This window comes from Lissotriton vulgaris, chromosome 1_1 (genome assembly GCF_964263255.1).
Source record: "Lissotriton vulgaris chromosome 1_1, aLisVul1.2, whole genome shotgun sequence".
Taxonomy (NCBI): domain Eukaryota; kingdom Metazoa; phylum Chordata; class Amphibia; order Caudata; family Salamandridae; genus Lissotriton; species Lissotriton vulgaris.
In genome coordinates, this window is record NC_141685.1 from 1,676,514,083 (window position 1) to 1,676,528,532 (window position 14,450).

Below are 14,450 nucleotides of genomic sequence, written 5' to 3' on the forward strand. Positions count from 1 at the left end.
GACACAGAGGACCCACAGGGGACGTGTGCAGTGTCTAAACACAGACACGAATCACCATTTACTTCTATGGGGAAAGTCGCGGTTGGAAACTTACAAAGGAAGGACACTTAGAAGAGGACTTGGAGCAAACCCCTTCAGAACTAGGTAGTTCTAGAGTCAATACCCACGGGAGCACCGGAGTACTCGAGTTACCTCACCAAGGGAAGCCGGGTGCATAGGTGTTTTTTGATGGCAGGTTTCGATCAGGATCTGGCCGGAGCCTTGGAAATGCAGACCGGCAAGATGCTGCTTTGGTGCCTGTTTGAACAGGGAGATTCTTCCGTCTTCTAGTCGAAATAGAATGTCAAAGTGCCAGGATATATGTTGCAGAGTTTCATCCAGGGTAATCTAAAGCCCTAAGGCCTGGGTTCATATACTTATACTAAGTTTAGGGGTTGGACTTACTCTAGGGTCCCACCGATGGGAGGTCCCAGGGTGGGGGTGATTACACCCCTTTCCCTGTGTCCAGTTTCGCGCCAGAGCAACGGCTGAGTTCCCCTGCAACCAGTTTGAACTGGGATATGCACAGGGACACCAAGTGTGCCCCCAGCACTGTCTGAAAAGCATTCTCTTAATTTACCCACCCAGTGCCAATACACTAAAGCCTGTCTGGGAGATGATTACACCTCCCTGTGACAGGAAACCTATTGTCCAGGCCTCCCTTGCCGGAGTTTCGTCCAGCATTAGGAGGTTAGACTTGTGTCTGTGTCTGCAGCATCCATTTTGTGATGCCAGGACTCTTTTAAACTATTACCGGTTAGGCAAGTGTGTTCATGTCTTCTCCCTCTAGAAGGGTGGAATTCTACCCCCACCGCCAGAACTGGCAGGGGGGAGGATTCCAAAGTGTTTGACACCAAACACGACATGTTTCCATGCCGCCATTCCAAGGTTAGCATTAACCACGAGGTTATAATGCACTTAAGAGTATATGGTCTGGCTGCATCACAGAACAGCTACAGAGAAGTGATTCTGAAAGCTGCAGAGGGGTCCTGCTCATGCATGGCCACCCTCTCACACAAATCCAAGCACTCTGACTTCAGGATTGTCAAGGCCTGCCATAGGAGTGACTTATAGGTTTATATGTGTCAATGATTTAAGGTAGATATAGGTAATATATCTCAGTAAGGGGTGCATGCACCACCTTACCCAGGCTGCAGTAGCAGACCTGTGGTGCCATTTTGGAAGGCTTCCCAGGGGTGGCATAATACATGCTTCAGCCTCTTGTAGGCCTCTGGGGTACCTATGCCCTTAGTACCTAAGATACCATATGCTAGGGACTCACAAGGGTAACCCAGTAACCAATCTGGAGTGTATCTAATATACATGCAATCAAGTTAGAGAGGAAGCAGCTAGCCTGGGGTCTTAGTTAGCAGGGCCCCAGCCAGACTAAAGTCGAACAACAGTGAAACACCAGCAAAAAGTGGGGATAACCATAGTAAGCAGATCCTACTCTCCTACACTAGCCGTAGATCAAATTGAATGAAAGCGCAGAGTTAAAAGATAAAACCTGGGGTGTTTGAAAAATATAAGGGTTTACTTGGATATTGGAGTTTGGGGCCCATCAATCTGAAGTGTTGCTCTGAGAGCTCAAGGTGTCCAGTCTTCTGGGATGCTGTTTAGGGGGAAGTCTCTTTCCAATCTGGTGATGCTTGGATGTTACTCTGGCCAGAGGAGGTTGCCTCCCACTGTGAGTGTTCAACTGTTGAAAACCAGCTTGGCAAAGTCAGCATGCACTTTTTACCTCCTTACCAATGTATGTGTCACACACCCACACAGGTAGTTGAGTCTGAGGAAAACTCTAGATTCAAGGAGGTAGTCTATTTACAGCGGTACAAGTGGGCCCACTACTAAGCTCTCCAGTGGCTGACCCTTTCTTGGGAAAGGAAAACTCCGTAGGTCGCACATTCGGTTAACACCAAACACTCTTCCTGGGAAATGCTGGTCTGCAAAGCAGCACCAGTGGACCAGATGAGTCTGTTAACTGGTTGTTGTGAAATAAAGCACGCATGTATATTTGTCGGTCAAAACACTAAATTGAATAGTAGCAAGGTATACAAAGTAAGGACTAGGGGTGATTCTAGAAACAATGGAGTTGTGTTAAATGTAACTTTACCCTTTCTTTTAACACTGAGTTAAAGTAGAAATATTCAGCATATTACTACTCTTGTGACTTGCAGGATTTAGTATACATTTGCTTTACATTTGGTCTCCTATTATAGGTTGGAAGATGACAAATCATTTGTTCGTGAAGAAATTAGCAAAGTGCTGGAGAGAGAGAAATTTGCTGCCAGTGATCACCTAAACAGAGCAATTCTTCGCGAAAAAGCAGCTACCGAAGAGGAGCGCCTGAAATCCAAGGGCTTGGTAAGTATTCAACAGACAACCCTGTATTAATCAGTCCTGCATCTATCAGCTTTATTTTTATGAATGCCAACAAGTCCGCCTCAGTTTCTCCTTAGCATGAACTCGCCCTTATCCTTGCACACACCCATCTTGCATGTGACTTGTGAAACATGTACCCACATCTTATGAAACTTTCTTGCGAGTGTTTTAATGCTATACAAAAAGTCTGCATTATTTTTTGTTGACATAAGTAAAAATATGCATTACGATTTGTAGTATATGGCTCAAAAGTAGGCCTGGGCAGTAAATTCCGTTCCGCTCGCGGAATTTGGGTAATTTTGCGTCCCTCGGAGAACACGAAATTGCCCACAATTCTGCGTTCCGCGACTTCGCAAATTTTTTTGCTTGTTTGCGTTCTCAAAATGCTTGTTCACAAGATATTTCCCCCCGAATAAGCAATTGCGCGTGTTCGCGGAATTTCTGCGTCTTCGCAGAGATTTTTTACCGTTTCTCAGAGATTTGCGTAACACGGTTACGCAAATTCCGCCCACCCCTACTCAAAAGTAGCTGAAATAGTCTTTATTTGCGGTACGAGTTATACAGAAACATATAAATCATTATGAAACATGAACGTTCCCTTTTATTATACACCAAGCTTTTATTTTTTTAACAAAATGTGGTTAAATAATTGCATAGAATGATATTTGTCTTTCCATTTTTAGTACCTTTATCAAAGCATAGGGTCTCACCACGCCATTAAAGAGTCCATCATTTACTGGTTCATGAAGAGGAAGAAACCGTTTAAAGATGCAAGTAGATACCTGTCAAACAATTTCATACATTTCAAGTATATATATTTTGTATACGCATATCTATATGAATTAATAGAGGGCATAGATGTTACACTATTTTGAAAAGTGTGTATATATATATATATATATATATATATATATATATATATTTTTTTTTTTGCATTTTCAGGTAAAAAAAAAGGGTATGGGGTCCCCCCCATTAAAAAATATAATACATTTTTAAAGGGGTTAAAAATAGTTAACGGGAGTAACATTTGCATAAGTACAGCACCTCATTTCACACCTGTTCCCTCAGCCTATCCATAGTCTTATAAATATATAAATCTTGAAGAAAAACAAAGTTGAAGTGACGTTCTGGTTAGTTTAGGTGTTAAGACCTTAACTTATATTAAACCACCCCTGCACCCCAGAAATTCACAGATAGGCATGTTATAATTAGGCCTTGAAAGGAAACATAAGCCAACGGTAAAAAAAACTTAAGTCACTGAAGACGCCAGTTACAGTTTAATAAATTAACACTTGCACCGCCATCATGCACTGCTTATGACCTCACATATCACATGTCATAATTGATGTCAACACTCATCACATCTAAATCCTACCCTCTGGCCCGACCCTGTGACCAGTACGTATTTGAACTTTGTGCCTAGACTCTAGCAAGGCCATGCACCCAACCGTCGCATGCAAATAACCTCCACTGCACATAATCAGCCATATGTATGACAAGCTTCAGGCAGGGCTTAGCCTGTGACGATGGTCTGCACTCACTCCTCAACAAATGGCCAACCCCCACGATGCACAAACTTTGCACCAGCCCCTGCATCCAACATGGAGTTGGGCAGTTGGCCCACACCATGGCCCTTCCCCAAACCTTTGCATGTGGCAAACCCACATTTTTAATTGTGAATGGCCAGTAGCCTTGCGCAGCGGTGGTTGGCTGCAGAACCTTACCTGTGGCCAGGCCCTCCACCCGCCTCTCCCTGACCACTGAACACCCTACTCACTCAGCCTATAGCTCTTCACCGTAATAGTTGGCCAAAGAGTCTAGTGTACAGTGATATACAGGGACCAGCTCTCTGCAGGGGACCTAACCCCAGGGCACCCATCCTGAGGGTAAATATAGTAAAATGACAATGACATCCATCAAAAGTGCTGCATTTCAGAAATATCCAATTTTATTTGTATCTTTTGAAAGCTTACAGATCAGACCAGCTTATAGAAGAAAACCATCGAATTAGATTGATCAGTAGGAATGCAGTCTTCGATTTTTCTTTTTTAGAAGGCTCTTGACATAATCAAGTTTCAATTTCAGAAACGTTCCTTCTTATTTTCTAAGGAGTCTTACCGATCTTTGGATGGAAACATTTCTACTGCAAAAACAGCCAATTGTTCATCTGCTAAACCAGCGAGTTAGTGACTTTCTTTTCCTCATAGAGCATTTTGTTGGGATTTTTTAAGACATCATACAAGGTAGACCAACAAGAGAGATGCCAAGTACATAGGAATATTCATCTGGACATCACAGTGAGTCCAGCATCCCACTATGGAAAGGAAAGATAAGGAGCACCATCTTGAATTTACTTGCAGTTTACTGGCATATTTTTTTTTTTTTTTAAGTTTGAAGTTTATTGAAATAAAAACAGACAAAGGCAGAAAATGAAGAAACAATCATAAGTTAAAGGAGCTAAAAAATCTCTCTTACAAATAATGGCAACTTATTAAAGCTATGTCATGCAGAAAAAATAAAAATCGCATTAGATATCAGGAAGCACAAAGGAATATGGAACCATCTGGAATAAGAAAGCATATAAATAAAATGATAAACATTAGATGTAATGGAAAAACATTATAAGCAAATAAGAAAATGCATTTATGGTGGTTTACGAACTTCAACATTACGTACTGGAGATGTGGGAGGAGGTCTGGCAATCTTAGATAAATAGTCTGTGATGGGTATCCATAAAAGGTCACGTTTAATTGCTAATGAAATGGGGGAAACAAAATTAGTATCTAGACGGTGGTTAAAACAAACTGCATTCCACCAAGCAGTAAAGGAAACATCATTAGCCTGTTTCCAATGTGATGTAATGTGATGAAAAGCAATGGCTATTAAGAGATCGAGTAATTTATGTTTGTGATGTGAGCCGGTGAACGCAGGGGAAAGAGAACCTAGGAAAAGGTGAATGATGGAAAAAGAAAAAGTAAAGTGGAAAATCTTTTGTAATTGGGACCAAACCAAGTGCCAAAAACGTAAAATGTGAGGACAATCAAATAACATGTGTTTCAGATCAGCTAAGGGACAAGGACAGGACCAACATGTGGAGGGAGTGTCTGGGGAGAATGAGGATAAAGTTGATGGAGTAAATAATGTACGGTTATAAATAAAGAATAAAGTTTGCGTAGTGTTAGCAGCTCTGGAAGTACTGTGAATTTTGGACCAGAGTTTATCCCACAAAGTGAATGACCAAATTTGAGACAGAACTTTTTCCCAAGCCAACTCAATTTTAGATTTAGTGCGATCTGTAGAAGACTGCAGGGATTTATATATAAATGAAGCAGAAAGGGATTGATCAAGAGCATTAGAAATTGAAAGATGATTGACAGGGATAGAGTTGGTGATTGGGAGCGAAGCAAGATATTGGGTAAGGGAAGGAATCAATGTTAAATACTGTTTATGGGAAGAAGAGGGCAGCGAAAATTGTGTTTGAAGGTCCTGAAAGGGAAGCGGATGATTATTAGAAAGGAGTTGGGAAATCCATTTTAAACCAAGAGAATGCCATGTTTTCCAATATAATGAACGGTTGCGGATTTTGAGGAATTTATTATGCCAGATAGGTTAGGTGTGAGTAGAGGAAGCCGAGGGATAAGTGGACAGTACGTAGGGACGAAGCAGAGAACAGGAGTGAGAAATGATGGGGGAACGAAGAGATGATACAGTAGAGGAAAAGGAGAGAACTTCTGTGAATTCATAAGGATGCAGCAAAGAAGATTCCAACGTAAGCCATAAAGGAGGAATATGAGGAAGATCCGAGGAGAGCCAACGCATGGCTTGTTTTAAGGAAAAAGCATTGTGATAAGATTTAAAGTTAGGAAATTTGATTCCGCCTAAGGATTTATCTTTTTTCAAAGAAGAAAGAGCTATTCGAGATTTTTTACCCTTCCATAAAAATTTTATTAGAAGAGAATCTATCGATTTGAAGTAATGGTCAGGAATACGAATGGGAATCATGGAAATAGTATATAGAACCAAAGGTGCTAGCATCATATTAATGGAGTCTAAACGACCCCACCAAGAAAGGAAAAGAGGGTTCCATCGGTTAATTGATGTGGTAATTTTATTAGATATAGATTCAAAATTAAATTTAAGTGTGTCAGGGAGGCGGGGAGCAAACCAAACACCTAGATATTTAATCTTAGAGGGTTGCCAGGAAAAGCCAGAAGAGTCAAAGAGATGTTTTTGACATAAAGGATTTAAGGGTAAAATTTCGCATTTGTCAGTATTGAGACGATAACCTGAAACAGCTGAGAAAGAAGAAACTTGATTAAGGAAGGAAGGGAGAGTTGTTTGGGGGTTTGAACAGTAAAATAAAATATCATCTGCGTATACTGATAATTTAGCTTGTTTTTGAGATCTATATTGGAAACCAGTAATATTATCATCAAGACGAATTTTAGTTAAGAAGGGTCCTAGAGCTAGAATAAACAAAAGAGGAGAAAGAGGACATCCTTGACGTACCCCTCTTTGAAGAGGAAAGTAATCTGAAATCATACCATTTGCAAAGATTGATGCGTGGGGGCTAGAGTAAAGTAAGGAAATAAGAGAAATAAATTTAGGAGGGACACCAAACCAACGAAGAGCTTGAAACATAAAGTCCCAACCTATTCGATCAAATGCCTTTTCGGCGTCCAGAGAGATAGCAGCAAGGGGAGTAGATAGGGAGGGGGCTTTACTCAAAATGTTAAAGAAAACACGGGAATTGTCCGATGATAAACGACCTTTAACGAATCCGGATTGTTCAGGGCCAATGATGTCTGGTAATAGGGGATCTAATCTAAGAGCTATGATTTTGGCAAAAATTTTATAATCAATGTTTACTAGGGAGATAGGACGATAATTTTTACAGAGGGTGTGATCTTTATCTGGTTTGGGAATTAAACAAATTAATGCTTCTTGGAAAGTTCCCTGAGAAGATCCGGAAGCCGAGAACGATTGAAATAACGAAAGTAGTTTAGGGAGAAGAAGGGAAGAGAAATGATTGTAGAATTCAATGGTAAAACCATCAGGTCCAGGTGCTTTACCGCGACGAAGAACAGAGACTGCATGTGAAATTTCAGAGAGGGTGATGTCCAAATCTAACGGGTGGAAATCAATGTGGGAAGAATCTGGAGAAGGGATATCTTGAAAGTATGTGAGAAGATCAATAGGATCAGGAGTAGATTCGGGAGTGTATAGAGTTTTGTAGAACGAAACAAATTGAGCTAATATTTCCTTGTCTTTAAACAAAGAAACACCAGCTGGGCCTTGTATAGATTCAATTTTAGTTCTTTCAGTACGTATTTTGAGATAGTTTGCAAGAAGTTTGCCCATTTTTTTTGTCCACCGTAATAGCGGGAGTTACATTTAAGAAGGGAATTCGAGGCAGCATTGGTGGTATATTTATTAAACTCAATTTTGGCAGATATAAGTTCGCGAAGGGAAGATTCAGAGTTAGAATTATAATAGACATATTCTAGCTTTTTAATTTTATCTAAAATTTGAGTTGACTTAGAAATAGATTGTTTTTTCTTTTGAGAAACAAAGTTAATTATAAAACCCCTTGCAGCCGCTTTAAATGAGTCCCATATCATGGGAAAGGAGGATTCAGGAAGATGATTAATTGTAAAAAATTCGGTGACAAAGGAATTAAAACGGGTGCAAAAATTGGAATCGAGGAGTAGGGAATTATTAAATCGCCAGCGTCCTGAGTGAGGGGAGAATGGGATAAGGTCAATATCAACAAAAACAGGAGCGTGATCCGAAATCAAAATGGAACCTATATCTGAATGGATAGCAAGTTGTGCTAGGGGTTTGCTGAGGAATAGGTAATCAATACGGGATTGGGAGTGGTGGGTGGGGGAATAAAAAGTATACTCTCTAAGGGCTGGGTTACATAGCCTCCAAAAGTCAACTAAAGCATTATTTTTTATAGATGTGACAAACTGGGAATGCATTTTGGAGGGAACAAATTTAACTTTTGAATTTTTATCTAAAAAGGGATCAAAAACTTGATTGCAATCACCACCAAAAATAACATATTGTTCATTAAGTGTTACAAGCTTATCAGAAATAGCAGGCCAAAAGAGTTTATCAACACCTGTGGGAGCATATACATTAAAAATAACTAAAGGAATTTTATCGATAAGAAGATTAACAAGAACCCAACGACCATTAACATCGCATTCTTGTGAAGTAACTGAAACAACTAACTTTTTATGACATAATATAATTGTACCATTTTTCTTACTTAAAGCGGGAGAGTAAAAGACATGACCTACCCAAGAACGTTTAAGTTTGGTAGCCTCCGTTTCTGTAAGGTGGGATTCTTGGAGGAGGGCTACGTCTGCTTTAAGTCTAGTCAAATGTGTTAAAACTCTTTGACGTTTAATAGGGTTATTTAAACCCTTAATATTCCAAGTAACTACTCTGAATATAAAATATTAAGAAAATGATAAAAAAGGATGGTGCAGTAAAAGTAGAAAATGAGTGGAGAGGAAATGGGAGATGTAGTAAGAATGCGAAAAGAGTCTGTAGGTGAAATGCATAAAGATAGAAGATCAAGAGGAAGGTAATTGAAAAGAAGAGAGAAGAGTAAGGAGAGAAAAATAGAGAGAAAGGACAGTAGAGAGAATAGAAGAAAGATATTAAGGAGTAGAAACATAACAACAAATACAGATGAGAACTGAGGGGTGACGACGCCAGAAGAGGACGACATCAACAACAGAAACTCACGCCATCGAACACCTGAGGAACCAGCTTAGGGTCAATTGAAGGGAGCAAAAATACACCGGGATGGAGAACATGAGGAGAGGATCTGTAAGAAGACAAAAATGGAAAAGAAGATGTTAGGAGTACATAAGAAAACCAAATATAGAAACTGCGCAATACTAGGACAAAATAAACTAGGAATAGGTGCATACAGTAGGATGAAGGAAACCGAGACTAGGTACAATAGGGTAACAAAAGGATGAACATTTTAGTCGAACAGGAGAAAACATGAATAATTAAACAGGTCTTGCAGTGTCCATGTTGACGGTTTCATGGTGACGGAGAAATTCTTCAAGGACTTATGGATCTTCAAAAGTTGTTGTCTTTTCTTTATAAGTGACCTTGAAGAGGCAAGGATGGAGGAGACCAAATCTGGCACCAAGGTCTCGCAGTCGTGGTCGTAGATCAAGAAATTGTTTCCTGCGGTCAGCTGTCACTTTAGCTACATCTTGAGAGAGATACAAGCGGTGACCTTCCCACATAACCTGTTTCTTAGCTTTGGCTGCTGAGAGTACTTGAAGTAGGTCAGTATATTGTAAGAAGAGCATGATGACTCCGCGGGGTTTGGAGGAAACTTTCGGACCAAGTCTATGAGCACGTTGAATGTTAAGTGTGGTAGAAGGTGGAAGATCCAAAATTTTTGGTAAGAAGGTTTGGAAGAAGGTGGTTGGATTGGACCCTTCTGTGAGCTCCGGAAGATTATAAAGGCGTAAGTTATTTCGACGATTTCTATTTTCCAACTCCTCAGTCTGTCGCCTTAAGAGAGAGACATCCTTCTCCAACGTTGAAATTCTAGAACAGGAAGTTTGAAGAGCCTCCGTTGATTGTTCTACCAAAAGGACTCTGGATTCGAGAGTGGACCATTTGTCATGAAGAAATTGCAGTGTTTTAGTAGTTTCAGCCATGAAGGGTTTAAGCGCACGGATTTCTTCAAGGATAAGATCCATGGATGTGGAGGGAGACGCAGAACCTGGAGATGGAGGATCTTTTTTTAGACGTTTCGTAGAGCCAGGTTGTAGAAGCTTACTGGTGGTGTTAGCTTTAGGAATTGCCCCACGAGTAACATCTGGTTTAGGGGGAATAATGTCATCCATGGTCTGCGTCGTCGAGTCAGAGTCTGAGGAATGACGCGGTTTGGTCTTAGAAGCTGTAAGCTTGAGGGTGCACAGTCTCCCCATATAAGGCAAGGGAGATAAATAGCAGTGCTACTCCAGATTCGGAGAAAAGAGGTTCTGTGAAGAAGGCACTCCTTAATATGATGAGATATAAAAAGGAATAGTAGTGCTGTGGTGTAAAGAGCACAAGTTATTGGTATCACACACAATTTACGCAGTAAATCCTCCACAAGATAGAATAAAGAAAAGTGCGTCACACAATAGTCACCAGTAAATTAAAAGTTCAGGTACAAGGACCGGAGTTGCATTTAGAATAGTGGTCCGTGCGTGCAGACGGTTTTTTGAACATAAAAGTTACTGAGCATGAGGAAGAAAGCTGTCTGCATCACGTGTAGGAACAAACATTGTTGCAGGCAAGTAGTAGCAAGTAGTAGCCTGTTTGGTAAATTCCTGTGAGGAGTGGTGATTTATTGAATAACTCAGCGTGAAACGCTACTCAGCGTGAAGAAAAAGGCATTATAGGCTGAAAAACGCCAAAGAGAGGTTCCTGCTGAGGAGTTACAATGACATTGCGCAAATTGGTTAGGCTACTGAGCATGGGGTGCATCGAGGAAGCACTGTGTCGTAGCGTAGATCATCTGCCGACAGAGACTGAAAACGCGGCAAAAGATGAGAGAAAATGGCGGCCGCCGGAAAAGCGAGCCGCGTCATTCATGAAAAATGCGCATGGAAACGGAGTAGAGGGACGCAGCTGGTATCAATCTGCTCACCTCATGCTCCGATGCAGAAAAATGATGACGGCGTCCCTGAAAGTCCAGGAAATGTTGTCAAAATCGCTGGTGTCGGCGCTCGATGAACGGAGCTCCGGAGTCAAGCCGCCATCTTGTGCGGCGCTCAAGCCATGCCCCCTGGCATATTTATTTTGAGAATTCTAACCATGCAGCCCCTATCGTGCCAAGTTTGTGAGCACCTGTTCGCTCTATAGATCGTGAATTTAGCTGAGGAGCGCCTGCTCATTTGCATCAACTGCTCACTTAGAGGAGACTTCCGTAGTGGGCCATCAGTATCTGGCTACGCCACGTAGGGTAACAGGAGCCCCAGCATTTAACCATCGTCTGTCCTCCGCCTCCATAATGGCTAGAAACACTAATTTTGGAGAAAAGGCAACTTGACAAGCTAGCACCCGGCAGAGAATGCAGGAGATCTTACATCAGTATTTAAGATCTACAATAAAGACAGCAGCTTGCAGATAGTTACCAAGCAAGAAACCTCACCCATTTCCAAGCTCATCCGAGTCATTTGCATGTGAGGAAAGCTTTTTAAATCTCGAGATGAAATATGTGGTCTAGGCTTACAAGAGAACTACATTCGACTATTTCACACAAATTATATATTCCTTCCTCAACAGGTAAAAGGATAAAGTGGTATATAATGTTGTGCATTAATAGCTGAAAGAGTACACTAGTTAGTTAGGCAAAAGTGCATGAGGCCGAAAGCTTTTATTGCAATGATTTTCCTGGTACTTTGAAGCTGCCAATTTCACATCAGAGGTGAAACAGAAGACACCCACTCACAGAAGGTGACGTCTGTCTGAGATGTTCAGGGTAGTAATGACAGCATTAGGACCACATGGCAAAGGCAAAAAAAAATCCTGTCTGCTTGCACCTGTCTCTAACGAGTTCTACTCCGCTGTGCTCAGAATGCTTTGCTTTCGAGTAATAGTCTTTCCTGCAACCAGCGATCAATTAAAAGTTAGTGTCAAGTAAGCCATTAACAAACTGCTGCCCTTCGCAGTAATTCATCATAATCAGCTCCTACCTTTACAGAAAGCCAGCCCGGCATTGTGCGACGTTATTGTGATAATAAGGGTGCGGGAAAGACTGGGATCGAGAACAGGTCATTAACAACGCTGTGCTCGAACCAAGAAAGCCTTGGGTGGGAAGCGTGTATCTGATAAATGTACCATAATTTGATCCTTTGTCTGTACTTGCGGTCTTAGTCAGGCTAGACATTTAAAAATTAGCTACACCTTCTGCGTTAAAAAGTGGACTATGGCGTCCTGTGCCATTGGGCTCATTAGAGTGATACGGGTAAGTTGGTAGCCAGGTATACTACATAAAGCACTGGCATATGTTTGTGTTTTTATATTTGTATGCGTGTTGATGGATGATGTTTGTGCAGCAAGGGATTATCATCCTTGTATTTGTTCCTGCTGCGCAGCTCTGCAGAGTGGGCAGGGTTGCTCTGCTCAGAGAGCAGCAGGGCAGGAGTGGTCTGCCCTTCGCATGTTGTCCATGCAGGTTGCATTACAGCCTGAATGGAGAACATGCCCAGGCCCCCATTCCCTGGCTGAGCGCCAAACCACGGCTTACCAAAGAGCGGAATACCGGGGCGCTGAGAGCAGCAAAAGCCTGATCTCCCTGAGAAGCCACCATACAAAAGTATGTTCTCCCACCAGGGAGCCCTCGACTGGCCCACGACCAGCTGAAATGGCTGAATGGAAGGTATTAATGGCCCAAGAAGCCAAGTCATCTGTCGCTAGCCCGGCTAGAAAATTGAGGTGGTGTACTACTTCAGGGACCACTGGATCGATGTCCCGTTGCAGACACCCACGGGACCACCTGACCCACGCTGGGGCATACCGTTGCTTGATACTGCTGGGCCAACTACCCTCTCTCCACCTCTAATTATGTCAAATCCCTAGGCATCAGCATTGACCAGAATCTTAATCTCATCCCACACATTAAAAATGCATCCAAAAGCGCTCTTTTCACCCTTCTCCACCTCAATAAACTTAAACCCTTTATTCATGCAGAAGATTTCAAACTTGTTGTCCAATCGCTGGTCCTCTCCAGGATTGACTATGGCAACACCACTTTGGCTGGCACCCGGCGTTCTCTGGTAACGCTCCCACTATCTGGAACTCTCTCCCAAAGGATATCCGTTGCAACCCCTCCTACCCTCTCTTCAAAAAAGAACTAAAAATACTTCTCAACAAATATTGGGGTAACTAATGTTACTGACACTGTACATGTTCCAAGTATTGGGATTTCTAATGTTAATGACTCTTTACTTGTTCACTCCCCTCTCCTCTATTATGCACTCCTCCTAACTCCCCCTCTCTATACCCTCGTACCCTTACTCCCCCTCTCTTCACCCCCTCTCTCTCCTAACTTTCATTTTTCCTATTTCCATCTTAATCTCTATCTCTATTCTCTCTGCCCCTTTAGACATGCTGGCTACACTATCATTTGTAACTCGTTCTTGCTTAAATTTTTAGTTTATTTCATTGTTTGTTTTTCACCTGCCTTGTAAAGCGCTCTGATACTCTCGGGTCCAGTAGCGCTATATAAAACCTTTGAAATAATTAAATAAATAAAAATGCCTTTGATAAGAAGTTTTCAGCTTGGCCCGAAATGCCCTGCATCAACCATTGTCTCCTGAAATCCTCCACGCCATGAGAGCCAGTCATCCGTCCAGCACGATTTAATGATGGAGCAGGTCCAGATTAAGAAGAAGAGCTTTAAACAGGAGGAGTCGGATTGGAGAATCCCAAGAAAGTTCCAGAAGAACTGGAAGCCACACTTGGGACTTCCAAATAGGAGCAACAAGAATCAAATTGGCTCGTTGGTGGCGGACCTGGGCTGAAACTCTGGTGATCATCGCAAAGGGGGGAAAAGGCGCACGCTGCTTCCAGGATCCAATCTTGGAAAAACACATATGTGGCAGAAGTCAACGGATCTGTCCCCCAGTGATCCAACCTCGAGGCAAAGAAATCCACAGAGAACAGACCCCATTGGTCGCTCTGGCTCAAGAAGACCCCCAGATACAGTTTCCAGAGACTGGAATCTTTGAATTGGTGGGACTGGAAATCCACCACCCGATTCGCCTGACTGGGCAATTACTCCGCTGTGATAGAAATCTGATGGTCCACACAGAACTGGCAAAACAGGGTTACCAGGTTGGAGAAAACTTTGTATTTGGTGCCCCCAGATGGTTGATCTAGCGGATCGCTGATACGTTGTCCATCTTCAGGAGGACGCACAACTTAATCAAATCCATGGTCCAGCAATGGACCGCAAAGGACCTGGCCAACAGTTCCAGACAGTTGATATG

General features: G+C 42.0%; 1 protein-coding gene across 1 annotated transcript in view; it reads left to right on the forward strand.

Annotated features, from left to right (window-relative positions):
- CHCHD3 (coiled-coil-helix-coiled-coil-helix domain containing 3) overlaps positions 1-14,450 on the forward strand; it is a 1,074,460-nt gene that overhangs the window by 412,929 nt on the left and 647,081 nt on the right. The window contains exon 4 of the mRNA XM_086918923.1: positions 2,259-2,403. Coding sequence (XP_086775049.1) covers positions 2,259-2,403 — 145 coding nt within the window. The remainder of the gene's footprint in view (positions 1-2,258; positions 2,404-14,450) is intronic.